Genomic DNA, 27,923 nt, shown 5'->3' with positions numbered 1-27,923 from the left:
TTTAGGATCCTTGTGGAAATGAATCTCTTGTGGTTTATCTCCTTTGGTTTATATGCCATGCCACGTTGGTGCTAGCTAAAGAACTTTTATGATTTGCAGAACATTGTACATGGGGACATAAAACCTGAAAATCTGTTGGTCACAAGCAGTGGCAGGGTGAAGATTGCTGATTTTGGTGTTAGTCATGTTGTTGAGGTAACATTAACACTGTATATTTGATGGGCCTTAAAGCGCATGAACTTTAACCTATTCAACAGCTGAAAGCAAGGTTTTAAAACTCGCCGAGTCAACTCGGTGACTCGGCTCGGTTCGGCCCTCCAGCGAGTCAACCCGGCAGGGTAAACTCGGCTTGCCTTGTCTCGGCCTTGATTCGGCCTGACTCGGCCGAGTTCTGGGATGTTTGAAATTTGATTTTTGGGGTATTTTAAAATAACAGTTTAATAATAAATAATAAATTACAAGACAAACCAGTTCAAAGATACAATAATCTATCAATCTTTATGTGTTGATTAAACATATTGGCAAAAAAAATGATTCAAAGATCTAACAAAAAAGTGAAGCATACACATATCGGTGCTTGTACTTCATGTTCTGGTGTTGGGCGCCTTTGAGTGTTGTTTTATGAACACATATCATATCCTTCATTGTATATAAAAATACATTTTTGTACAAAGTCTGTATTTGCTTATCTTCATATTCTTGTGAATTTCTCTATTTGCAATCTTAAATACACCTCTCACTTTATGCACTCATATCATATCCTTCATTGTATATACAAATATATTCTTGTACAAAGTTTGAAATTTTGTATCTTTATATTTTTGTGAATTTCTTTTTTTTTCAATCTTAAATATACCTGCACCCACACCTGTGCATAACAATCTGTACCCTGGCATCCTTATTTTTTGACAGAAACACCCATATCATACCAGCTGTGCTGATCTTGTACAGTATGCTTGTACATGTATCCATGTGACAGCATTTCCCTTGGTCATAATTGGAATTTCTTCTAGTGATTCATTCTCTTATTGTTGTTTTACCTTGTTGCAAGTAATTCAATCTGGCTTTTTATGCAAGATGATGTGTTGCTGTTCTCATTGAGGTGAGATCACTAGAAAGGAAAGCTAACAAAAGCTAGGGTGTCTTCTGGAGAAGTTTAGCTGAAATTCCTAAACCATTCGATTTAGAAACTTGAGTTTAAGTATGTTTCTAGACTCAGTTACATGGGGCCTTCATTGAATACCAAAGACATGCAAATGAAAATTGCTCAGTCCCTCCTTTGTCCTGCCTCTTCTAACCATTTCTTCCAACCTAGAGGTTCTAGCTGGGGACAATCAATATTCATCTAGCTAAACCTGAGTCAAATATGAGCATCATGCTTTGGCTCAATAAGCTAATCACCTTTGAATTTAAGGTATTCATTAATGTCCTTTTTATTTCTATTTATCTTTTGCTGTAGTTGTATTATGGTTCATCAGCTTCTTCATGTAACTTGATCTTTCCATGTGACCTTGTTATGAAGAAGTTTGCACTTTTTCTACTCTCTGAACTTGCAATTTTTTATTCTGTCAACTCTTTAGACTATATGTTTACTGAAAAACATGGTTTGAGACAAATTATATATTGTTTTTCTTTTAAAATCAAAAGTTAACAAAACCCGGTCCGAGTCACCGAGTTGACCTGCCGAGTCGCAAGTCAATAAAGAACGAGTCGAGTCCCGAGTCATGGGTTTTAAAACCTTGGCTGAAAGGCATTTCTTCTGCAGTAAATGTTACCTTGATTGTTTATTTTTTGTTCTCTAACTGCATTTTCTAAAGTGCAAACAATAAGTCCAATGGCCAATATTGGTTGCATGTATGTTGCAAATGTTTTCATGGATAAGTGAAACTATTGCCCCATTAATTAGAACTGAAGTTTTTTAAGCATGGGCACAATGGTGAGACATCTCCATATGAAGCTGATGATTGCTCAAGCATTGTTTTCTGGGAGAAAATATCCATAAGGAGCTACACTTTGTTCTTGTCCTAGGAGCCTCATGTTGTGACATGGAACTATTGTGTTAGGCAGATGCCCTATTATGACTTGAGGGTTCAGATCTAGATTCAAAAGCAGATTCAAGATCTAAACTTAGATTCAGATTCATATTCAAATCCGGTCCAGATTCTAGGATTCTTCTTGTTTTCGGGATCTGGAACAGGATTATTACTGGTGATATGGTTTATTTGAATTAGGATTGTAACTAATGTGATTGTTGACAATGTTTTACGTATCATTACTATTTAGAATATTGATACGACACCCACTCGTATCGCGATACGAGTGCGTATCATAGCTATATCATATGTATCGTACGATATGTGCTTGTATCGTACGATACAGGGTCAACACTCTTAAAAAATGACCAAGTTGTAATTTTTCGGTTTTGGGTTTTAAAGACCTCTTGAGGGCCGACTCCTTCATTTGTGTAGAAGCCATTATAGAGGTATCCACGCACCCTAGGACTCATGAGAGCGATTTGAGGGCCGATCCGTGCGCAAGGGAGAGGGTTTTTACGGTTTGCTGAAGTAAAAATGAATTTTCATCATTTTTTCACTCAAGGAAGTCAATTTAGGAAGTTGGATCCATGAAAATTAAAGATTTATATCAAGGTAGAAATTAGGTTGTACACTCCAACAATGACATCAGATGATCTGACATGACAATGCGGCACTCAAGTAATGAGTGAAAACCAATTGAAAATTGAGTGCAACTATTACCATAATAATTTTTTATATAATATGAAAGTATTGAGTCTTATGCTGGGTTACCATAAGCGCCATAGGACATGGGGAAGTGTGCTTCCCGGAAGCGCAAAATGTGACACTTCCGAAATGTGTTGGGAAGCGCCAAAAATAAAAATAAAAATGGAAAGCGCGCTTTTCAATTTAGGGGAAGCTCGCTTTCCCTTATTTTTTCATTTTTTTGTGTTTCATTTTTATTTTTCTTTCTTTTTCCTCTTTTTTCGCTTCCCCCTCTTTTTTCCCTCGCTTCCTCGGTCGTTTTCGGTTCTCTTCTCTTCTCGGTTTCGAGACGATTCCTGATTCGCTTCTAAGTCGTCCCACGATTTTCGCTTCCTAAAATTGTGGAAGTGCCTCGCTTCCCCCTTCCGCTTCCTGTTCCCGCTTTCTCGACTGACAACTCTGGTCTTATGACATGTTCTTAATTGCAAGATATTTAATATTTTGCATTATTCTTGTGAGATAGTTGATGTTTGATGATGTCTTATGCTGATCGTAGAGACATGAATGCTTCATATGTGATTTTTTGGTTGTATTTTGTTTAATTCATCATTGTTTCATGTGATATGATTTTTTTAGAATTTTTGCTATTTTTTTTTCAGATTTTTCTTAATTTTTTAGATTTTTTTGTTACAAATTTATGATATTTTACGATACGATACTGTCTTAATTTGGGCCCGATCGATACAGGTAACGATACGATATTTACAACCTTGGTTGATAATATAATTAATATTTACTATAATTATTATTTAATTGCAATCACTAATATTGCCGATATGTAGAAAATATCACCATATTATCAGCAATTTAAGCTAAGCCAATAATATCAGAAAAATATTGTGATATTTTAAAATATTCTACAAATCAAAATATCGTGGTAACATCACGATATTCCCATGATATTTTTGAAAAAAATCTTTTTTTTAATATATTTTAGGCCCAGATTTTGCATTTTTGTATTCTAAAACTTTTCAAACATATTTCCTTATATTTTTGCAAGAAAATTGTTGCAAAACCCTATTATTTTCTTATCTTTCTTATTATTTTTTATATTTTTCAATTTTTTAAACTCCCACGATTTTTGTTGAGAAAAATCACTTAGTAAGTGTTCTTTATCCGAGCGTCCCTTCTTCTCTTGCTTACAATAAAAACTTTTTTAGTATTAGAGGCAATAGTTATGCCTGTCTTTGATCCTAGAGACCTTAACCTTCTCTTCCTTCAATTTTCTATCTTCCTCATTTCTTTAATTTCCTCTCTATTTCTATTCTCTCTTATTATCCTTCTCTTGTCTTCTTCTTTGACATTCTTATTTCCCTTTTTTTTTTCCATTCTTTTCATTTCACTATAATATCTGCTTTGACTTCTTGATTGCTTAAAGTGGACTTTATCTAATCTGACTATCAACTTTGATCATTCGATTTGATCATGGCACACACTTAATCTCTTTAATCAGGATTGTATATTGATAATAGTGCACACTATCTCTGATTTGGTCATTATTCTTGAATAAGCATGTTAGATTTGCCTTGTTGATTTGATATTACTTTCAGAACTGATTCTTGAATTTGACCTGTTTCACTTCTGATTGGGATAGGGCCTACGTGTGTCAATCTCCTTTACGCTCGCTCAGACCATGTTCTCGTTAATTTTTCAGATATGCCATGCATTCTTTTCTTCTATAGCTTTTAACATGATAATCTAGATCTGGATTTGGATTCAAACATAGTTTTTGATCCAAATTCAAACCCAAATCCAGATCCACACCCAGAACAGGTGTTGACAAGTGGCTGCTAATTTTCCCTTTCTCTTCCTCTCCCTATAATGGCACAGGTGATCATGTAAATACAATCCTTTTCCAACATTTTCTGCTTTGCCTCAATTGCCTCTGTTGCTATTAATGTTATCTAGTTCTTCACATTCCTCCGTCTTTTGTCAGCTGCTTCAATCCCTCAACTTGATTCCCCTAAAGTCAAGCTGACTATTATTCTAACTATTTTGCATGGAAAGGGATGCTGGTCCCATATGTCAGACATTTGAGATTACAAGTTCGTGTCAATGGCTCCTCTGCATTTCATTCCTATTGAAGAAACAAGAAGGTGATGAGCATAGAGAAGTCACTGTGGCACCCCATCCAACTTTTGAAGAATATATGGTGCACGACCAAGGGTTGATTGGTTGGACTCAGTGTTATTGAAAGCGTGCCTCAAGGCGCAAAAAGCGCGCCTCGCCTCAAGGCGAGGGGCTTTGTGCCTTGAGGTGCAGACATAAGGCGCAAAAGCCCTGAGGCGCACGCCTCATACGCCTTGAGGTGCACGCCTCAGGGCGAGGCGCACCTCAAGGTGAGGCGTACGCGCCTCACCTTGTTTTGGTAAATTTATATTTTTCATCCATTTTACATTGAAATTTGAGGATCTCAGTTGGAACTCGGGTCTGGCCCATGTATGGTATGAAAGTTCACAAACCATATCATATATTAATTGGACCCTTTGGGTCTGACCCGGATTCTTTTTTAACCTTTTTATTTATCATCAAACCCAAACCATTGACACCCCTAGGTGAAAGGTGCTTGCCTGAATCAACTTGATTGATTGAACTTGAAAGGCAAAGTTCTTGAATTAAGTTTTGAGCCTGAAGTGGACCTTGTTGGGGCATTTGCACAAGAGCTCCAAACCAAACCAGTTTTTGTCCTTTTAAATCTCTTTTTTTTTCTTAATTAGCCATGGAGAAGCTGCTGCTATAACTTTGACCTGAGTCATTGTCTGCAGTATAAAGCTGCACGAGTGCTCTTCATCTTACCATTGAGGATAGTTTCTCATTTTCTTGTCATTGCCAAACAAAATAATGAATAGAGAAGAGTTTGTCTTTCTATGTTGTTCTATTGTAAATGATTATCAGTTTTTTAGTATATTTTAACTTTTGTTGGTTAATCTCATATATATTTTCAGTTATTTCAGTTATGTAATTAGTTTTTGTTAGGCATGGGCGACAACCCTAAACCTAAACAAATCGGGTCTGATCCATAAGAAACCGGGTCTCAAACATAAGCCCAAGAAAAAAATTTCTTTGTGGTGGGGGGTGGGGGCTGCCCCCCTGTAACCCCCCACCAGGGGAGAGCCCCCTGACCCCCCCCTTCTGTAAGGGCAAAAACTCTGAATCAGGTTCCACAACTCATCAGTTTCTTAATATATTTTAACTTTTGTTGATTAATCTCATATATTTTCCAGTTATGTAATCAGTTTTTTAGTTACTTTTATATGTTAATCTCATATTTTTTAGAATAATCTCATATATTTTAACTTTTGTTGGTTAATCTCATATATTTTCCAGTTATGTAATCAGTTTATTAGTATATTTTAACTTTTTTTTGGTTATTCTCATATATTTTCCAGTTATGTAATTAGTTTTTAGTTACTTTTATATGTTAATCTCATATTTTTTAGTACTTATTTGAGATTTTCTATTTCTTATTGATTGTTATTTAATCAATAAAGCATTTCTTTCTTTATTTGTATTTTTAGATATTTTTTATAATATTTTTTAAGTTTTCAATTTTTTTTGAGGCTTACGCCTCGCCTCGGTTTTTGGTCGAGCGCCTCGCTACGCCTCAACGCTTTTCACAACACTGCTTGATAGGCTGTGAATTCACCATTTGAGGGCAGTTGGGCTGTGAATGGCAAAGCAGCTGAATCATTTATATGGAAATCTAGCAAGTCCATGTTTTATCTTTTTTTATCAATAGGGATGTCAATATTGGGCACCAACCTTACGTCATTGTAGTGCTGGAACTCCTAACTCTTTTTATATTTTTGGTAATTTTGGTTATATTAACTTTGGTGCTTCAAGCCATGGCTCATGACTGAACAAAGGTTTTATCTTCTGCAGAGTTGAACCTCACCAAGAACTCTCCTTGTAGCACTGATAAGCGCAACTTAGTTTTTTTTTTCATCACCTCAATAGGTTACTCACATAGAAGGTTCCTTCCTCTCTACAATCCCATTACAAACCAGAGGATGTTAAAAAAGCTTTTACTTTAGTGTGAATTCTGTTAAAATGTAAACAGCACATATATAATAATAATATTATTATTATATATTTATGTATTTATACTTTTTTATTTTTTTGTAATCTTTTTTTTTGTTTTTGGTATCTAGTTCTATTAGAACTAGATACATCTAGTTTGGTCAAGTTCCGATTGGAACTTGACCAACTTTCTAGCTGTTGGAACTAGTCCAATGGCTAGAATTCTAGCCGTTGGACTAGTTCCAACAGCTAGAAAGGGAGAGCTCCTTATGAGCTCTCCTTAATACTTTTGTATAAATAGGGGTGCATCCCCTTGTGTAATTCATTCCTCTAAATGCTTTTTAAGCATTTTGCTCTCATAAATAAAGTGTTATTTATTTTTATGTTTTTTCATTTATACCCTTTTATGGGTCTTGTCTAAAGTATCTTTTAGATACTTCCTTTTGAGTAGATTCAAGTGATTTCGTGGATCCTACCATTTCATTACATGGTATCAAAGCTACGAAACTCTTAGATCTTGAAAAGCTCTCGCCTCGATTTTCGTGCCTTTTGTGTAAAGGTGTGTTATCACCTTGTTATTATAAAAAGTGTTTCGTCACTTGCAAAGGAGTGTTTCATCACTTGCCAAAAGAGTGTTTTATCACTCTTCTATCGACTACAAGATCCATTTGGAGAAAAGGACTTGAGCAACAACATTGTATTGTATCCCTTTCTCCCTTTTTCTCTATTTTTTCGTTTTTTCTCCTCTCTTCACACCCTTTAATTGATGGATGACCATGATAAGGTCACCATCGTACCCATGAAGTTGAATGATACTAATTATGTGATGTGGGCTTCAATTATGAAGCACCACATATGGGGAAAAGGCTTACGGGGAATAGTGGATGGTTTCGATTCAGAACCTAAACTATCTCTCACAAAAAAAGAGGGTGATAAGGAAGTCCCTCTAACGGAAGAGGAGAAGACTAAGGCTCTAGACTCTTATGAAAAGAAATGGAAAGAGTGGAGGATGGGGCATGCAAAGATAATGCCATGACTTATTAATAGCGTAGACATTAAAAAATGTTCTAGCCTCGCTAAATTTGAACATGCCGATAAGGCATGGGAATACCTCAAAAATATGTATTCCCTTAAAGATATTGCCCATGTGTGTAATTTTTAAGAAAAAGTTCGGACATTAACTCAAAATAACAAAACTATTCGTGAATATTATAATGAGTTGTCCGAACTTTGGGAAGAGTTGGCTATTCTAGAGCCAAAATGACATTGCACCGAATATATCGAGCTTCGTAAAAAACAACTCGATATTGAACACTTTTACCAATTTGTGAATGGATTAAGGTTGGAATATGAATCCACCAAATCGGCTTTACTTAATCGTGGTAAAATCCCTACTATTGTGGATACTATTGAAGAACTAACTGTGGAGGAAAATCGTCTTAGAAAGAGTACTCCAAAAGTTGATGATGATTCAATTCTAGCTGTGTTTAGACCAGGGAATCATACTCGCACTTATAGGCTGCCTCATTTTGAGCGACAAAGTGATGAGTTTGACAAAAGAAAAGTTATTTGTCACCACTGTCATGAACTAGGGCACTATAGGCCTCAATGTCCGAAGCTAAAAAGGAGAGACGAAAAGAATGTTGCATCTGTTGAAACCGAGCCAAAAGATCAAGATGCATCTGTTTTCATGGCTCAACTGATGGAGATTCTTCAACCTCTTCTCAAAGGGGTATCTTCTTCAACTGAAGCCTCAACTGGAGCGGCAATTGCATCTGTATCCGGTCCAGGTGACTTCCCTTGGTTCTTAGATTCTGGTGCTTCATTTCATATGACTCCAAATGCTAGATGTTTATCTGAATGTCTTAAAAATAACTAAAGTATATCAAAAGTCTTTACAGCAGATGAAACATCTCTTGAAATAAAAGAAATAGGATGTTTTGAAAGTTTTCAAAAATCCATTTTTTTTGAATTCCAGAAGTTAGATATATCCCAAAATTAAATTTGAACCTTTTATCTGTTTTGATGGATGTGTGGAAATACAATAAAAGATAAGATTCGAAACGAGGAGATACGTAAGAAGGCAGGCGTTAGATGAGAGAGAATCGTTTACGGTGGTTTGGACATATTCAACGAAGGCCTAATGATGCTCCAGTTAGAAGGATGGAGAAATGAGAAAATATATTAGTTAAAAGAGGTCGGGGTAGGCCTAAGAAGACTTGAATGAAAATGATAGGAAAGGATATGAATGCTTTGAACCTCACCGACGACATGACTTTGGATAGAAATGATTGGAGAAGGATTCATGTGGAAGACCCAAAATGATTTTCTTATTTGGTTCATATCGCCGACCCCAATTATTTTGGGATGAAGGCGTAGTTGTTGTTGTATCTGTTTCACAAATTTCTGATTATGGATGTAATATATCCTTCTCTTCTGATGGCTACTGGATACAGGATCGCCAGTCAGGGAAGCTGATTGGGGAAGGCCATAGAGAAGGAGGACTATATTACATAGACTTTTTGAAACTACCAAAGAATGTATTTTATTTAAATGTTCATAAATTAGAAACAAAATTATGGCACAAAAGACTTGGCCATCCATATATGTCAAAAATCCAATACTTTCCAAGTTTGGGAAAATTTTGTAAATCTGAAAATTTTGCTTGTAAAGACTGCATTCTTGGTAAAATAAAAAGATTACCTTATTCTAGGAGAACCTTTGTCTCTACAAAACCTCTTGAGTTAATAGATTCAGATGTTTGGGGACCCGCACCAGTTATCTCTAAAGGTGGTTATGCGTATTATGTCATCTTTGTTGATGACTTTTCTAGACACACTTGGATTTATTTTCTTAAACATAAATCCAAAGTTTTTGCTCACTTTCAAATATTTTATAAAATGATCACAAACAAATTTAAAAGTAATATTTTCATTTTTCGCACCGATTCATGGGGAGAATTTATGTCTGAAGAATTTAAAAACTATCTTAATCTATATGGCATTACTCATCAACGATCATGCCCACACACCCCTCAACAAAATGGTCTTTCAGAACGAAATCATCGCCACATTATGGAAACCACTTGGACTTTGTTAATTGCAAGTCAGGTTCCAAAAGGTTTTTGGGCTGAAGCCGCTCTAACTGCGACCTATCTCATCAATAGAATCCCGTCTTCTTTATTAAAAAATATATCTCGAATTGAAAAACTTTATGCTTTAGCTTTAAACTACTCTAGATCAAGAGTTTTTGGTTGCAAATGTTTTGTATTTACAAACAAAAATGATAAATTCTCATCTCGTGCAATCCCATGTGCCTTTTTAGGATATGCTGAAAATAAAAAAGGCTACAGGTGCTATGATCTTTAAAATGACAAATTATATGTATCAAGAAATGTGTCTTTTCTAGAAAAAGAAAGTTCTTTTGAAAGTGAAAAATCCAAAGATACTACTGAATATTCCTTTTTAATCAATTTAACTTCAAAATTCAATGAAGAAGATTTTGAATATAACTTTGACAATGATCAAAGTCCTATTATTTTTGAAAATGATAGCGAAGACCAAACCAGTAGGGACGTTGCTCTGCAATATTCAAGGCGAAGAGTTAGAGAGCAACACCCACCGTGTGCATTAGAAAGGTTTTCTAAAGTTCTCCCTCGTAGGACTTCTAGAATTTCTCGACCTCTTGAAAAATTTGTCTCTTACGAATCTTTTTCATCCTCGTATAGGGCAGTCCTTGCATTAATTCAATCCTATGTTGAACCTTCCTCTTATTCTGAAGCCAAAAACCATGAAGAATGGGTTGAAGCTATGAAAAAAGAATTGGATGCATTCAAGACCTTCCTCTCGGAAAGAAACCTATGGGCTGTAGATGGATCTATAAAGTCAAAACCAAAAGTGATGGGACCCTAGAAAGATATAAGGCACAACTCGTAGCCAAAGGTTATGCTCAAGAGTATGACATTAACTACGAAGAAACCTTTGCCCCTGTGGCCCGTATGACCACAGTTAGAACTTTAATTGCTTTGACTTTTATCAAAAAATGACCTATATTTCAAATGGATGTCAAAAATGCTTTCTTAAATGAGAGTCTTGTTGAAAAAGTCTGCATGGAAGCTCCGCCTGGTATTAGTATTCTTAAGGGTAAACCACTTCGTCTTGAGAAGGCCCTTTATGGCCTCAAACATGCACCAAAAGCCTGGTATAACAGATTTAGTCATGTTATAACTGATATTGGATTTCATTCTTGTTTGACTGACACTGCCTTGTATATTAATCTATCTGATGCAGGTATCATCATCCTTCTTCTTTATATGGATGATATGATCATCACTGAAGGCGACAAACATGGAGTTACCAATATTAAAACTCTTCTTAAAACTCATTTTGAAATGTCTGATTTAGGATTATTGAGATACTTTTTAGGAATAAAAGTTGCTTATTCCCTTCGTGGGTATTTGATATCTTAATCTAAATTTACTTTTGATATTGTTTCCAGGTTTGACATTACAAATGATAAGTGTTGAAGGAAAGATTAGATACACCGAATCCTAGGTAGAGAGAGAGAGAGAGAAGGGAGTGAGAGAGAGTGAGAGAGAGAGAGAGACGGCTGCACAAGAAAAACTCGTTAACTTAATTAGGGCAGCTACTCTCTATGTTAAATAGATAGAGGCCTACAAGAATAAATTACATCTAAGTCCATTATTAAATTAAAATTTCAAATAACCTCTAATCTAAGAAGGCTTAAACATAAAACCACCTATTCTCAACACTCCCCCTCAAGCTGGAGCATAGATATCAATCATGCTCAGCTTGTCACAACATTTTAAGAAATTTGGTCTAGCAAGAGGCTTTATAAACATATCTGCAACTTGGTCTTATGACTTTAGATATTTGGTGGTGATATGACCAGCTTGAACCATATCTCTTACATAGTGGCAATCAACCTCAATGTGCTTTGTTCTCTCATGAAAGACATGATTGTTCGCTATATATGTTGCAGCCTTGTTATCACACATCATGGTCATAGGAGAGGAAACCTTCACCTGAAGATCATGAAGAATAGTACGAACCCACATCAATTCAGCAGTTGTTTGGGCCATAGCCCGATATTCTGATTCTGCACTCGACCTAGAAACCACATTTTGTTTCTTACTTCTCCAAGAAATCAAGTTGTCTCCCAGAAACACACAGAATCCTGTGGTAGATTTTCTATCCACTACAGATCCTGCATAGTCAGCATCAGAATAGGCCACTATCTCCAGAGTTCCACCTTTCCTGAACAATAACCCCTTTTCAGGAGAAGATTTTAGATATCTGAGAATCATTATAGCTGTATTCCAGTGTACCTCAGTTGGTTTGTCCATAAACTAGCTAACTTTGCTTACTGCTAAAGCAATATCCGGCCTGGTCACAGTTACATACAGTAGCTTCCCTACTAGGGAGCAATAGCTTTTGCTATCAACCGGTTTTGACCCTTCTTCAAACAACTGAACTTTATGGTTCATGGGAATATTTGCTGGTTTAGCTCCCAACATTCCCGTTTCCTTTAATAAGTCAAGAACATACTTCCATTGAGACAAAACCATCCTTTCACGGCTCCTGGCAACTTCTATACCCAGAAAATATCTAAGTGAACCAAGGTCTTTTGTAACAAAGTGTTTTTGAAGATGAGCCTTTGTGGCTTCAATAGCTTTCACATCATCTCCTGTAAGAATGATGTCATCTACATTTACCACCATAACAACTATGCCAGAATTAGTTTTCTTGATAAATAGTGTATGATCTGCTGCTGACCTATTAAAGCCAAAGCGTGACATCACTTTAAACAACTTTTGAAACCATGCACGAGGACTTTGTTTCAAGCCATAAATCGCCTTTCTCAATCTACACACCTTCTTACACTCCCCCTCAACCTCGAATCCTGGAGGTTGTTGCATATAAACGGTCTCAGATAGATCCCCATATAGAAATGCATTTTTCACATCTAATTGGTACAAGCTCCAACCATGCTGAACAACTACTGAGAGAACAAGACGAATGATACCCATCCGTGCAACAGGAGAAAAAGTTTCAAAGAAATCAATACCATATGTCTGAGTATACCCTTTTGCTACTAATTTGGCCTTATACCTTTCAATAGGACCATCAAATTTGTACTTTATTGTATATACCCATTTACATCCAACAATGTCAGCATCTGCTGGGGAATCAACTAGATCCCAGGTATGCTGAGATACTAAAGCATCCATTTCTTCTTGCATGGCCAGCTTCCAGCGGTTATCAAGCTCTGCCTGTTGATAGTTCAGAGGAATAGTTTCAGCAGATAAGGCTGAAATAAAGGTTTTCATCTGACTGCCAATTCTGGCATCAGAGACAAAATGAGATATGGGATATAAGGTACATTGTCGTGTCCCCTTGCGTAGAGCAATAGGCCTGTTATCATCATCATGAAGATCACTATTGTCAGTAGAACTTACCTCAGGGGAAGAAGAAGATGAAGGCTCTTGCGGAGGTGGAGCTCTACGCACATATACCAATGGAGGATTATTAAATCTGGAAGAGGATGAAGTTTGGTTCGGTAATGAGGGCACATTGTAGCTTGAGCAACTAATTTATCAGGGTCAGGGCCAAGTTTGTGTACAAAACAAACACATCCAAATATTTTTGGTGAGAAAGAAAAGAGTGAGGCATTAGGTTTTAGGATATGTAATGGAATTTGATCACCCACAGAAGACGAAGGCATGCGGTTGATCAGATAGCAAGCAGTGGTAATCGCATCACCCCAGTATAACGCAAGAACATTAGATTGAATCATAATGGTCCGGGCAACATCAAGCAGGTGCCTATGTTTTCGCTCAGCCACCCCCATTTTGTTGAGATGAATAGGCACATGAAGTTTGGGGTTGAATGCCATGATCTTGGTAAAATTGTAATAGACCTTTTGATTTAAACTCAAGAGCATTATCAGTGCGAACAATCTTGACAATAGATTTAAACTGAGTTTTTATTTCAAGAATTAAGGATTTGATAATACTTGGAACTTCAGATCGTTCTTTTATTAAAAACACCCATGACAACTTAGAGAAATCATCAACAATAACAAGATAGTAACGACACTGAGTCCTAGTAGGAATCTTATTAGGACCCCATACATCTGCATGAAGAAGTTCAAAAACTTTATTACTAGACTGACTCTGACTCGAAGAGAACGAACTTCAATGATGCTTGCCCAACTGACATGCTTCACACTGACGTGATGTAGTGGAAGGAATTTGAGGAAAGACCGAACAAAGCTTTGACAATGAAGGATGACCAAGGCGACGATGCCACTGAACATGACTGAATGAGTGTTCCACTGCACCATGAACATTACCCACTGGATGATGTAGGTAGTAGACTCCATTTTCTTCATAGCCTCCACCAATCTTCTTCCCCGTCAGCAAATCCTGAAAATGACAACCCATCGGATCAAATATTACTCTACAGTTTTGTTCTTTTGTAAGGCAACTAACAGAGAGTAAACTTTGAGGAAAGTTTGGAGCATGAAGCACATTTTGCAACTGTAAGGAGGAGGATATGGAAATATTTCCCTGACCAACAACCGACGAGGAACTCCCATCGGCTAATGAGACTCCTCGATGAGCAGTAATATCCTTGAGATCTGAAAACACAAGTGAATTTCCACACAAATGTCTGGATGCACCAGAATCAATAATCCACTTACTGTCAGTCGGATGAAGATGATTTCCGGTTGAATAGGCAACACCAGCTACAGGAGGGGTGAAACTCAAAGGACGAAGAGCTATCAGCTCATCATATTCAGCACGACTGTGGGTGATACTACTGTCACTTGCAGAGATATTATCCTGTACATTTGTTGCCTCGAGAGTAGTAACATTTGCTTTAGGAGTATATGACTTTGATGAAGAAGGTGTTGGCCGACCATGCTTATCCCAGCAACGATCTTCTAAATGTCCAGATTTTCCACAGAATGTACATTGAAGCTTTTCTCTGCCTCCCATACCTCGTCCACGGCCTCGTCCTCTGATATTCTAAAAATTTCCACGCCCATAACCAGATGAGACAACTAGAGCAGATGACTGAGTCACAGGCTGAGATTGTGGAAGAGAGATTGCAAGTCTACTTAGATGATTGTATGCATCAGCAAAAATAGGTACATCTGAACCAGTCAACATTTGGACTTTCGCAACAGAGAATTCTGACGATAAACCTGTAAGAAACCGATCAACCATAGTTTGTTCTTGATGATCCTTTTGTTTCGAACAACAGAGAGGTCTGTGAGCATTAAGTCTTTCAAACGCAGATTTGACGGAGGCATAGTACTGGGCCAAGGTCTGATCTCCCTGCTGTAAATTATATATCTCCTGCTCAACTTGCAGGATACGACTCACATTAGTCTCTTGTGAGTACGTATCTCGAAGATTGTCCCACATCTGTTTGGCTGTATTATAGTAAATTAAACCATCTGCAATAGGTGGTTCAACACTATTCATGATCCACGACATAACTATGTCATTATCTTCATCCCAAGTAACATATTTTCCCATTTTGTCAGTGGGTTCGTCTTCCAACAAGATATGTTTTCTACGATGTCCAGATACCGACATCATAAAAGTTCTGGACCACCTGGCATAGTTAGTTTCATTCAACCTTACAGAAGAACCGTACGAAAAGGGATTGGCAAATGCCTTATACTCCCCAATATGTTCCATTTTGGAATCACATTTTGAAGTTTCAGCCATACTGAAGATATAATTTTATTTCAGCAGAGATAAAAATCTGGACAGGCTTCAAGCAACACAGGGGATAGCAGGGGATAGCGTGTGACACTCACACATCAACTGATACGACAATCAGCAGCTGTTCACACACACACAAAAAAGACCACGACAGTAATGAACAACAACCCTCAACAAGAATAATTTTTTTTTCCAGCACAACAGGGCATCAAGCCTGCAGTTTCCACGACAATAATGAACAACAACCCACAAACATGAATGATAATTTAATTTTTTTTTTCAGCACAGCAGGGAATCACTCGTGCTGTTTCCATATTCTGGAATAAACTACCAACTGAAATGAAACAACCAACAAAGATCCAGTGAATCACGACCAACGATAATGTGCAGACGCAGAAAATAAATCACGATAGCTGCTGCTCCCAGACAAATATAGCTCGACAGCCAACAAGAATGCCAGTTCTTCAGGGCACGGTTAAAAACAAATCAGTCATTTTTTCAATCACAAGCAACAACACAACAAGTGAGATTGTTGTTTCTCCCAATCAGTAGGAAATCACGAAAAAAAGTATCACGACAAATGGGATAGCTGCTGTGCCCAAACAGCAGGACATCACTGCAGGAGATCACGACAAATGAGATTGTTGCGGCTTCCAAACAGCAGGAAATCATGGCAGGAAAACTCGGCAGCAGAAAATCACGGCAGGAAATCCAGAAAATCACGGCAGGAACAAAACATCTGCTCCCTTAGATCTGATGACAGATCTTGGTCATCAAATCCTTGATCTGTGATCAGATCTTACACAGAATAAGAACTACTGACCTGATTTGAAGATATAATTTTTTTTCGTTGGTGTAGATCATTTGAAGATTGATCACGATCGACGATCACGCTCCCACGATCGGCTGCTCTGATATCATGTTGAAGGAAAGATTAGATACACCGAACCCTAGGTAGAGAGAGAGAAGGGAGAGAGAGAGAGTGAGAGTGAGAGAGAGAGAGAGACAGCTGCACAAGAAAAACTCGTTAACTTAATTAGGGCAGCTACTCTCTATGTTAAATAGAGAGAGGCCTAAAAGAATAAATTACATCTAAGTCCATTATTAAATTAAAATTTCAAATAACCTCTAATCTAAGAAGACTTAAACATAAAACCACCTATTCTCAACAATAAGAAGGTGGACACTCCAGAAGTGGTCAATGTTAAAATGAAAATTGATGATGGAGAGCGTCTTGATGATCCCACTCCGTTCAAACAACTTGTTGAAGCACTTTTCTATCTCTCCATCACTCGGCCAGACATAGCACATGTTGTACACACAGCTAGCCAGTTTCAACATGCTCCAACTTATGTTCACATGAGAGTGATTTTACGTATTATTAGATATTTAAAGAGTTCTCTCTCACGAGGACTCTTCTTGTCTGCATATTCACCATTAGATTTAATTGCTTATACTGATGCTGACTGGGGAGGTGATCCTAATAATAGGCACTCAACCACTGGTTTCTGTGTATTTTTAGGTAAATCTCTAATATCATGGAGGTGAAAGAAGCAACAGAAGGTTTCTCTTTCCTCCACTGAAGCTGAATATAGAGTCATGACAACCACCACAATGGAAGTTGTTTGGCTCAGGCGACTGCTCACTGATATGGGAGCTGAAGCAACACAGGCCTTACGAATGTGTTGTGACAACAAGAGTGCAATCTACATCGCAAGCAACTAGACTTTTCATGAGCGCACCAAACACATTGAGATGGATTGTCACTATGTCAGAGAAGAGTACTTGCACGGAACCATTGATCTGCCATATGTGATGTCAGAATACCAATTAGCAGAATTCTTCACTAAGCCTCTCGCGGCTCCCAGATTTCACTTTCTCTTAGACAAAATTTCGCTCATTGTACCGTAAGTTTGAGGGAGAGTGTTAAAATGTAAACAACACATATATAATAATAATAATAATATTATTATTATTATTATTATTATATTTTTGTATTTATACTTTTTTATTTTTTTTGTTTGTTTTTGGTATCTAGTTCTTTTAGAACTAGATACATCTAGTTTGGTCAAGTTTCGGTTGGAACTTGACCAACTTTCTAGCTGTTGGAACTAGTCCCACAACTAGAATTCTAGCCGTTGGACTAGTTTCAACAGCTAGAATGAGCTCTCCTTAATACTCTTGTATAAATAGGGGTGCATCCCCTTGTGTAATTCATTCCTTTAAATGCTTTTTAAGCATTTTGCTCTCATAAATAAAGTGTTATTTATTTTCATGCTTTTCCATTTATACCCTTTTATGGGTCTTGTCTAAAGTATCTTTTAGATACTTCATTTTGAGTAGATTTAGGTGCATTCGTGGAGCCTACCATTTCATTAAAAATTCTTCCAAGATGCAAATAACTTTTCTCCTTTGAAGGTTTCAGAAATCTCCTATGTCTGGCTAATGCCTTCTTTCACCCGACCACCAAAGCCCAAGATCTTGTCACTGTGTAGGAACTCAAACGGATTGGATATAGATCAGATCATGGTGTTAAAAATGTATATATACATATGTATATGTATTATGTGCATACATATGTATACATATATGTATATATATAGAGAGATGTAACTAAGATAGTAACTAGGTTAGGATAGTTTAGTTTTTACTTTTTTGTTCAGTTTGAACTAGTCAACATTTGTTGACTAGTCAACCAAAAGAGACGTTGGGGAGGTTCAATGACTCTATTTAGAGCCGTTGGGCCTCTCCCAACGTCTCTTTGGAGTCCCTCATATATAGGGGTGTAACCCTTCCCATTTGTAATGCTTTTTGCATGGATTTATATTAATAAAATGTAATTCTTTAGCATCTTGTGTTGGCCCCTTTAGTGGGTTTTGTGTGTTCACTTTGGTATTTTGGTGGACTTTGTTGTGGCTCTTTTGTGTGTCCACTTCGGTGATTTGGTGAATATAGTTGGAGACTCTCATTTCCTTACATGTTTTCAGAGCTTGATGATCAAGATGAATTTATTTTCAATGCATTGGGAAGCGTGCTACTCAAAATGTAAAAGTGTTGAAGCTTTTTTGCAATTTCTATTCAAGTGCTTGTGAGATCGTGAATATGTCTCAAGTAAAAGATTGGTGGTGCTTGGTGGAGGAGTGTTTGTGCTCTTTATCGGTGGTACTTGCTTGGTGGTGGAGTGCTCGTGATTTTCGTCTTGCTTTTCTCTTTCTTTTTCTTCCTCTTCTCTATTCTGTTCTTTTGTCTTCTTTAGCTTTTGTAAAAATGGATGACAATGAAAATGTCACCGTAAAACCCATCAAACTCGATGACTCAAATTATGTAACATGTGTAATGAAACAAGTGGAAATACAAATAACAAACCCATAAAGGGATTACAACAAACAAAAGAGATTGCACAAGCAATAGTCCACTATGGGACATTACAGCATTCAAATGAGAACAATCACCAAGGTACAATATGTGCATACAAGAGCCACAAAGGGCATGCACAACACAAAAAAATATAGATCTTCACTTATGAAAATGCTTAGAAAGCATTACAAATACAAGGGAGGGAGTGCCTTTAAAGAGGCACTCCAAGACAATAGGGGCTGGTCCAACTAGCCATTGGACCAGATCCAACAATTACATTCAATAAAAAAAAGGAAAAAGAAAAATAGAAAAGAAAGAAGACAAAAATGTGTCGGTCCCTAGTGGACTGACAGCTATTACATTGGTGAAAAAACTGAAATACCCTGATGAGTATTTCAGTTTACATACATAAAGCATACTTATATATATATATAATTTAACACTCCTCAAACTTATAGTGTAATCATCGAAAGTTTGCTAAGAAATATAAATCAAGGTGAAGCCAAAGCTTTAGTGAAGAAATCTGCCAGCTGACATTCTCAAGTTACATAGTGTCAATCCATCTTTATATGCTTGGTTCGTTTGTGAAAGGTATGATTGCTTACAATGTAAATAACACTCTTATTGTCATAGCACATCTTCGAAGAGCTGGAGATGACAACCCATATCTTTAAGTAGACTTCTTAACCAAATAATCTCCATAGTTGTTGCCATGACACAATATCCAGCTTCGGTGGATGACAAAGATACCTTCTGTTGCTTCTTATACCGCCAAGATATAAGAGTATTCTAAAAGCACACAGAAACCAGTAGTTGAGAATATCATTAAGATTACCTCTCCAATCTACATAAGTACAAGTTGTTAGAGTTAAAGAGGAAAAGGATGATAGAAATAACCCTTTAGTTATAGAACTTTTGATATATCTAACAATTTGCAGAACCACACTCATATGCACCGTAGATGGGGCATGCTGAAATTGACTGGTCGAATGTACCACATGAGCAATGTTTGGTCTTGTGATGGATACGTAGGTCAAAGATTTAATCAGTTGCCGATATGGAGTTGGATATTCAAGACGAGTTCTATCTTCTAATCTTAATTTTGCATTTACTACTTCCGGTGTGTCCACCTTAACATCAGAGATTCCAGATTTAACAACAGTGTTGGCTACCAACTTCATTTGAGACAAGATATATCCTCTAGGTGAATAAACCACTTCAATACCTAAGAAATATCTCAAAAAATCAAGGTCATACATATCAAAATATTTTTAATTTCACTGATTTTATTTTTGTCACTTCTTGTGATGATCGTATCATCAACATACAATAGAAGAATAACAATGTCATATCTTTGACAAAAAGAGTAGTGTCAGTATAACAAGATTTATAACTTAGGTTTAACATAACGTTGCTAAACCTATCATACCAAGCTTTCGGAGCTTACTTAAGCCCATATAAAGCTTTTCTTAACCGAAGATTTTTTCCCTTGACGATTTCAAAACCGGGAGGAGGATCCATGTACACTACCTCATTTAGATACCCATTTAAAAAGGCATCCTTGACATTTAGTTGATAGATAGACCATTTTCTAATAGAAGCTAAGGCAATTAGTGTTCTAACACTAGTCATGCAAGCTACAAGAGCAAAGGTTTCTTCATAGTTTATTCCATACTCTTGAAAATAGCCTTTGGCTACTAACCTAACCTTATATCTTTCTATACATCCTGTAGTTTTTTTTCTTATAAATAATGCTTGGATTTTCTTATTCGCTTTCTCTAAGTGCTCATAATTCTATCAATCAATTTAGGAATTTCTTTAGGCTCTTTGTAGGTTGAGGGTTTATAAAAAGAGTGGATAGCCATCATACAAGCTCTATATCTAGGTGAAAAGTTTTCATATGACAAATCTTTCAGGATGTTTAGAAGTTCTACTAGATTTTCTAATACTAGTTTCTCCTAGATTTTGATTTTGAGAATACTTATCTAGTGCACATGGAGGGTGTTCAACAGTTCTTCTATAATAGCCTTGAATATCCTGATTCTGGGTATCTTCCTTGGAAACCCCAGAGTCATCAACATGCATATCATCAATATGAATAAATTCATTAGAAGCTTTCTGCACCAACAAATCAAATAAAAGGAATACTCAAGATCATCCTTAGTCTTATCAAAATAAAAGCCATTTTCATTTTCGAGAAGGTTAACATTTCTTTAAACATATATTTTGTCATTTTTCTTATTATAGCATCTATACCCTTTTTGGTTATTTGCATAACCAAGAAAACACACATTCAATGACTTTGGGGGATAATGTCTCTTTTTTCAATAAGTACGAAATATTTACATAAAAAAATTCTTAGAAATTTTAAATCTGGAGAAGTTTGATAAAGTTTTTCAAGTGGGGATATGTTTTATCAAGAGGATGAAGGCATTTGGTTAATAAGATATACCGCGGTTAAGACACTTTCAGCCCAAAAATATTTTGGAACATTTTTGGAGATAAGCAAAGTTCTCGTAGTTTCAATGATATGACGATGCTTTCTCCCATCTAAACCACTTTGTTGAGGGGTATTTGGACAAGAGTTTTGATGTGAAATTCCATTTTCTTTCAATTAATTTTTAAAAACATTAGACAAATATTCTCTCCCTGAGTCTGATTGAAAAATGATACAATTAATTTGAAATTGATTTTGCACAATTTGTGAAATTCTTTGAAACAAGAGAATACATCGGTTTTTTGCCTAAGGAAATGGATCCAAGTATACCTAGTATAGTCATCAATAAATACAACATAATAGGAGAGCCCTCTTTTCGACATGATCGGAGTCGGTCCCCATACGTCCGAATGCACAAGTTCAAAAGGTTTGGTAGACATAAATGTTCTAGAGCCAAAAAGAATTTTATTCATTTTTCCAAGAATACATTAATTACATATGAACTCTTTGGGACAAGAATCTTCTAAAAACAGAAAAAGAGCTAACTTAGATATATTAAGATGACCTAATCTTTGATGCCACACAAAAATATCTTTTTTCTTAACAAAATTACAAAATGATTCTTTAGGAAGATGAAAAAGTCCATGTAGTGGAGATTTTCCATCCTATGTCCTTCCCCAATTAGCTTCCTTGACTGACGATCCTGCACCCAACATTTTTTTGATGAGAAGGAGACCTCATACCCATAATCCAAAATATGAGAAACGGATAATAAATTTAAATTGAGTTTTGGAACAACTCTAACTTTAGAAATTTGATTTTTTTTGAAATATTTAAAAACGTTCCAATACTTTTAATTTCTAAATTGGTTTCATCGGCCGTAAAAACACAAGAATTATAAAAGGATTTTGTGCATTCAGATATAAGGGATTCTAAAGGAGTCATGTGAAAGGAGGTACCAGAGTTAAGAATGCAAGAAAGTGTACATGGAGGAGAGGAAGTAGATACGGCGACACTGGAAGTAGATGTGGAGGAGTTCTTAAGGAATAGTTGGAATGCCTCTGTTAGATGTTTAATAGAGTCCTTAAATTTTCCTTTCTTGGTACCTTGACCACCTTTTTTAGGTGGTGTTTCTTCAACGATTGCTACATTTTTTTTTGAGCTTGGGACAATTCGTCCGGCCTAATGTGTCTCACTTCTTGGCAAAAATGACAAATAACTCATCTTCTTCCTCCATGGTTATGTGTTCCTCATCCATTGTTATTTTTTCAAAATTGAGGTTTATGTGCTTTGACATTGTTATCGGGTCCTAACATTACAAGAACCTCCTCACTTTCCTTAGTCATGCCAAGTTGGGTTTCAGGTTGGTATATATCTCTAAGAGCATCATCAATAGAGGTAGTTTCGGTCCTATGTAAGATATTGGACCTAACTTGCTCAAACTCGGGTCTTAATCCAAATAAAAAAGAAAACAAATGTTCTTTCTCAAGTTACTTTTGCCTCATTTCAATAGCGGGACTTTCCCACTTAGGCTCAAGCAAAGCTAATTCGTCCCAAAGAGGTGAGAGGGTACCATTAGTAATCTCTCACACTCTTATCACCTCGTTTAATTATATGAATTTTCTTTTGAACAAAATATTTTCATGCCATATATTTTTGCACGCACATTTTCTTGAGAAAACTCCAAGCCTCACATGCTTTTTTTAATTTAACTATACTTGCCGCAATTTTGAGTTCCATACTATTAAGGAATCCATAACCCTAATGGCTATGGGAATACCATTTAGTTTGCTGATGCCTCCTCAGCTAAACCCGTCTCTATTTGATAAGAATTGATATGATTCCTATAAGGTTCCTCAGAATGAAATTCAATAGGGTCTATAGAGACCATGTTTTCATCCATAGGATCCCAAGAGCTTGAATTAATCAAAAGTTTGATTTTATCTGAACTATTCATTAGAATTTGGGCATTTTCGGCTTCCCAATTCTCCACCTTGTTGAGATGATCTTTGAGTGCTTTCTCTCTTGCCCTTTTACCGTATATTTTGGTGAGACTGAGTTGTGGTTCACATGAAGTATCACTTACATGTCCCCATAACTTCTTTCCCTTGATATGATGCTCCATAGTTGTGGCCCACGTCAAATAATTGAAGTCATTTAGCTTGAATGCAACCACCATCATGGATTTTTTTTCCGCCCATCTTGATAAAAAAAAGTTTGTAGAAGTTTCTTCCCTTGCAATCACGATCTTTGGAGAAGAGACTTTCCTTGTAATCACGATCTTTAGAGAAGTCTTACACAATCACAAGAGTCGTTAACTCTGATACCATGTCCTACAACACCAATTATCATTCTACTATTAAAATGTCTCCATTCGAAGCCCTGTATGGATATCCACCCCCTAGTCCTATTACATATGAACATAGAAGTTCTCAAGTGGTAGAGGTTGATCATACTCTACGAAGTCGAGATGAAATCATTAGAGTATTGAAACATAATATTGCGAGAGCACAAGAAAGAATGATAATCCAACACAATAAAGGAAGAAAGGACCGAGTGTTTGAAATACATGAGTGGGTATGGTTGAAAAAGACATGGGCACATAAGCAACGAAGCATGCATTCACAGAAAAAATACATCGTGTTTTTCATGTCTCACAGTTGAAGCCACATCATGGGGAAATTCCTCAAGAGAGTTTAACATTGGAGGAGGGGTTACAACCTCTAAGAATTATAAGAAGTATGCTAAGAAAGAAAGGTAATCAACGGGTAAGAAGACTCCAAATTGAGTGGGAAAAATCGGTGTCATGGATGGAAGAAGAGTTCTTCAAACAATATCCAAGATTTACCTTTGAGGACAAAGGATAGGCGGAGCATGGTGGACTGATGCGACCCATAGTGAAACCGTGCGGGTTTGAGTTGGGCGGTTGTATCGGTCAACGCAGCCATGCAAGCGCAGCGATGCAGCTGAAGGTTGCATTTGCAAGCATGGGGTTTTTGCTTTGTACATTGTATGCGGCCAACACAACTTGCCACTTCAGCTGAGTATCAACAGGGACATTTGGCCAGCGAGATGCACAATTGTTAGTGCGCCACATCAGAATGTCCAGATTCATTGTAAGGGAGCCTTGGGCGCCACTTCAGCTGGGCGGATTCAATGAATGTGTGCCTTGGCCAGTTGAGACCACTTGTGTTAGTTAGAAAACAACTATGGTTTTTTACAATCTGGTTTCTGGTTTTGTTCAGCCTATAAATAAGGCTCATGTCCATCAAATTGTATCTTTTGGAAATCATTTGAATGAAATTGGACTTCGGTGTTTAGAAGAGAGTAAACTCTTGGTGCCATTGTGCATTCGGTTCCCTTATTTAGGGAAATTCGGGATTGATGTTCAACATTCATCCTTGGGCCAATTCTAGTTAGTTTCAAGTTGACTGAGTCGGATTCGACCTTGATCAAGTGCTTTGAGCCTAGATCGGGTTCATCGCACGTCCGACGAATTGCGGATTGCCTTCTACAATACGTTGAAGCGAAGATGTCAAGAGCGCAACTCTCATTCCGAACAATCGATGAGTTCTTGACTTCTCACAGTTTAATTTCAGTTTGATTCGGCACGAACGTTCACTACTTGCTATTCTCTTTGTGTCGCGCCTTCTAGAACGAGCAACTTCGACTGTTGCACACGAGGAGCGCTTCTGCCGCAGTAGGAGGCTTTTGTCAATCTAACCCCAGGCGTAGGGAGGCTTTTCGGCCAGAGATCGCCTACTGTCAGGAGCAGTGAAGGCTGATTGCCTTCAAACTTGTGCAACAACCGTGAAGGTTTCCCACAGGCCCAGGATCATGTTGATCATTTGCATTTGACGCATTCTGCCTGTGCGTCAGAGCATCTGTGCCGCGACATCAACTGCTCCTTCATCTGCGCGGCCTAGCCGCAACACCACACCTCAGCCTTGCTCACTCAATATCATCTGCCGCTTCATCGCTAAGCAACACACGATCGCCATACGCTTCTCGCGCTACGCACTCTGCGCAACGTCGGAGCGTCACCTTCAACTGCAGTGAACATCGCCTAGTGCGCCACACGCACCGCAGCATCCGCTCACCGCAGCACGCACAACCTCCTCTCCCGTGCACAACAACATCATCTGCACGCGCACTTCAATAGCGCACCTTCTCATCTGCATGCACACTTCATCCATGCACCTACTTCATCCACCTAGGCGCCAACAAGCATCAACATTGTCTTGAGCAGTGCTCTCCTCTGTCGTGCAACATACCTACACACTCTTGTGTGCCTCACGGCCGGCATTTGTCGAGTGGTGACTTCACCATACGGGTGGAGAACCTCCCCCAGCTACAATGCGCGGCACTGTGTAAGCTGCCCTGCGTGACAGCAGTGAATTGAGTGTGGCTGTTTGCAGCCAAGGCTGGCTGTGGCCTGATTTTGTGAGCTTGATTAAGAGCAGCTTTTGTAACTCCTAAGCTAAGCTTGTAACCTAGCCTAAGGCTAGACGAAACCCTTAACTACCCTGTAATAGTGTAGTGTTTAGTGGAGACTCAAACACAAACACACACTCACAAGTGGCGCCGCAAACGAGATCCCGAAAGAGAGAGGAGCATAGAAATATTGCTCTACAACATCAAACTTCCGCGCTAAGGGATTTGAGAGACCTCGATCAAGGTCCTTTGCCTTCAAAAATGGATCCTAAAACTAAGGTCCCACCAGTGCTCAGCAAGCACGGCACTGGAGATGCTGCTGGAGAGGAGGCACCACTGCTGCTGCTGCAGGTGAAGTCGGAGTCCGGGATGGGATCTGGACAATGTGCTTGAAGGAGGAGAAATCGATGATGGGATGCTCTGGCTTAAACGAAAGATGCCCTAACTCGACCTGGATACCCAGCACATTTTTTTTGTTTTTTGGCAGAAACTTTGACTAGGGAAAAAGCTGATGGGGTGGGGATTGCCCCCCCCCCCCCACACACACACACATTTTTAGATAAAATCCCCCGAATTTAGGGGAGAATTTATTGCGCGTTCGACATGTGCATGGGCCCCACCCTGAAATCGGTTAAAAGGTCCGTGGGGACTGTTTATCTCTGCTATCAAACGCCCCCTAAGGGTTGTACATCTGCTTCATATGTTTTTTAGACATCTGCTCTTTTCCCAGGCGCTACCAGCCAATTTTCCTAGATGTTGCTTGTACTTCTTGCTTGTTGTCGATGAAACTTACCGTTTTGTGATTTAAATTTATAAATATTTACCTTTCTTATTTGATCACTATATGCTATTGTTAAGTAAAACTACCATAAGCATTTTAGAAGTGTTTTAATTTTGACTTTTACTGCCTTTAGGATGATAATGATGAACTCCGGAGGTCACCAGGAACACCTGTCTTCACAGCACCAGAATGCTGCTCAGGTATGGGGCTTCAACTGCACAATGTAATTTCCTGGTATCGCATGCTATCAACTGCTTAAAATTTAAACATTTTAATCAATTAAAAATGCTAATATTTTAATCACTTGAAAATGCTAATATTTTAACCATCTAAGTATTTATATTGGTGCATTAATAGGCTTAACATACCAGGGTAAAGCTGCCGATACATGGGCTCTTGGTGTCACGCTATACTGTATGCTCCTAGGTCGTTGTCCCTTTATTGGTGACACACTCCAAGAAACATTTGACAAGGTGTTAATTTTGTTCTCAAGATTCTTGAATCTGAACTTGTTGCATCTTTTTATACTTGCTCACTGACATTTTAGACTGTCCTCCATCCATCAGATCGTTAATGATCCTTTGCCTATTCCTGATGAAATTAACCCCGAGCTGAAGGATTTACTCGAAGGACTTCTCTGCAAAGGCCAGTTTCTTTGACTTCCCCCACTATGGGGCACCAGCTTTGGTAATTCATACTGATGTAGGTTTTGTAATGTTCAAGATTTGTTTCAGATCCGAAGCAGAGATTTACGTTGAGCTCTGTCGTAGACCACCCCTGGGTTGTGAAAGGTTATGGACCAATTCCACGGGGAATGTGCAGGTGCAAGCTAGAAGTTTGCATATTATGATGCACGCCGATGACTAGTCGGCGGCCAAAGGCATAATAGCATTTTGACAAGTGAGCGTTGTCCTTGTAAATTCCTTGGGAGAAACTGATGATTGTTTCCTGTTGTACCGGTGATCAGAGGTGGCATACAGCGAGCTAGTAAGAATGTGCGCTAACATCAAAATGGAGCTGCTAGAGCCATAGGGACAATTCCTTATTTAAAGCAATCTGTTATGATTTTTTTTTGTTCGTTTTTTTAAAGTGTATTGATAACTTTGCAGCTCGTTTCGCTATAATGGAAGGGATATTTCAGATTTATATCCTTTCAAGCAAGAGAAAAGTCGTCAAATTATTCATGGACTTTCATGATATATTTGGAATCATGAATCATGTGAAACAGAAGCTGATTTTCATGGTACATTGGTCAAAGTCTCGTGATTACATTATCTTTCCTGTATTGTTTACTTGTAACTATTAAATATCTTCATAAAAATCTATCAGTATCGGACGGGCTGAGCATACCGT

At 37.7% G+C, this 27,923-nt stretch overlaps 1 protein-coding gene across 7 annotated transcripts in view; it reads left to right on the top strand.

Moving 5' to 3' along the window:
* Positions 1-27,716, top strand: part of LOC149841092 (serine/threonine-protein kinase GRIK2-like) — a 66,497-nt gene extending 38,781 nt beyond the window's left edge. For 5 of the 7 annotated variants that reach the window (XM_090004652.1, XM_090004657.1, XM_090004655.1 and 2 more), the window contains 5 exons: positions 100-195; positions 26,704-26,770; positions 26,928-27,043; positions 27,137-27,215; positions 27,305-27,716. In XM_090004652.1, the coding sequence (XP_089860778.1) occupies positions 100-195; positions 26,704-26,770; positions 26,928-27,043; positions 27,137-27,215; positions 27,305-27,420 (474 nt within the window). In that variant the 3' untranslated portion in view covers positions 27,421-27,716. Of the gene's footprint in view, positions 1-99; positions 196-26,703; positions 26,771-26,927; positions 27,044-27,136; positions 27,216-27,304 lie in introns of those variants that run through there. The other 2 variants (XM_090004656.1, XM_090004658.1) reach the window with 2 other exon arrangements.
* The last annotated feature ends 207 nt before the right edge of the window (positions 27,717-27,923 follow it).

Source organism: Nuphar pumila, chromosome 4, assembly GCF_984573655.1.
Source record: "Nuphar pumila chromosome 4, dmNupPumi1.hap1.1, whole genome shotgun sequence".
Classification (NCBI taxonomy): domain Eukaryota; kingdom Viridiplantae; phylum Streptophyta; class Magnoliopsida; order Nymphaeales; family Nymphaeaceae; genus Nuphar; species Nuphar pumila.
Note: the sequence above shows the minus strand (reverse complement) of the source record. Positions and strands in the feature narration are given on the sequence as shown.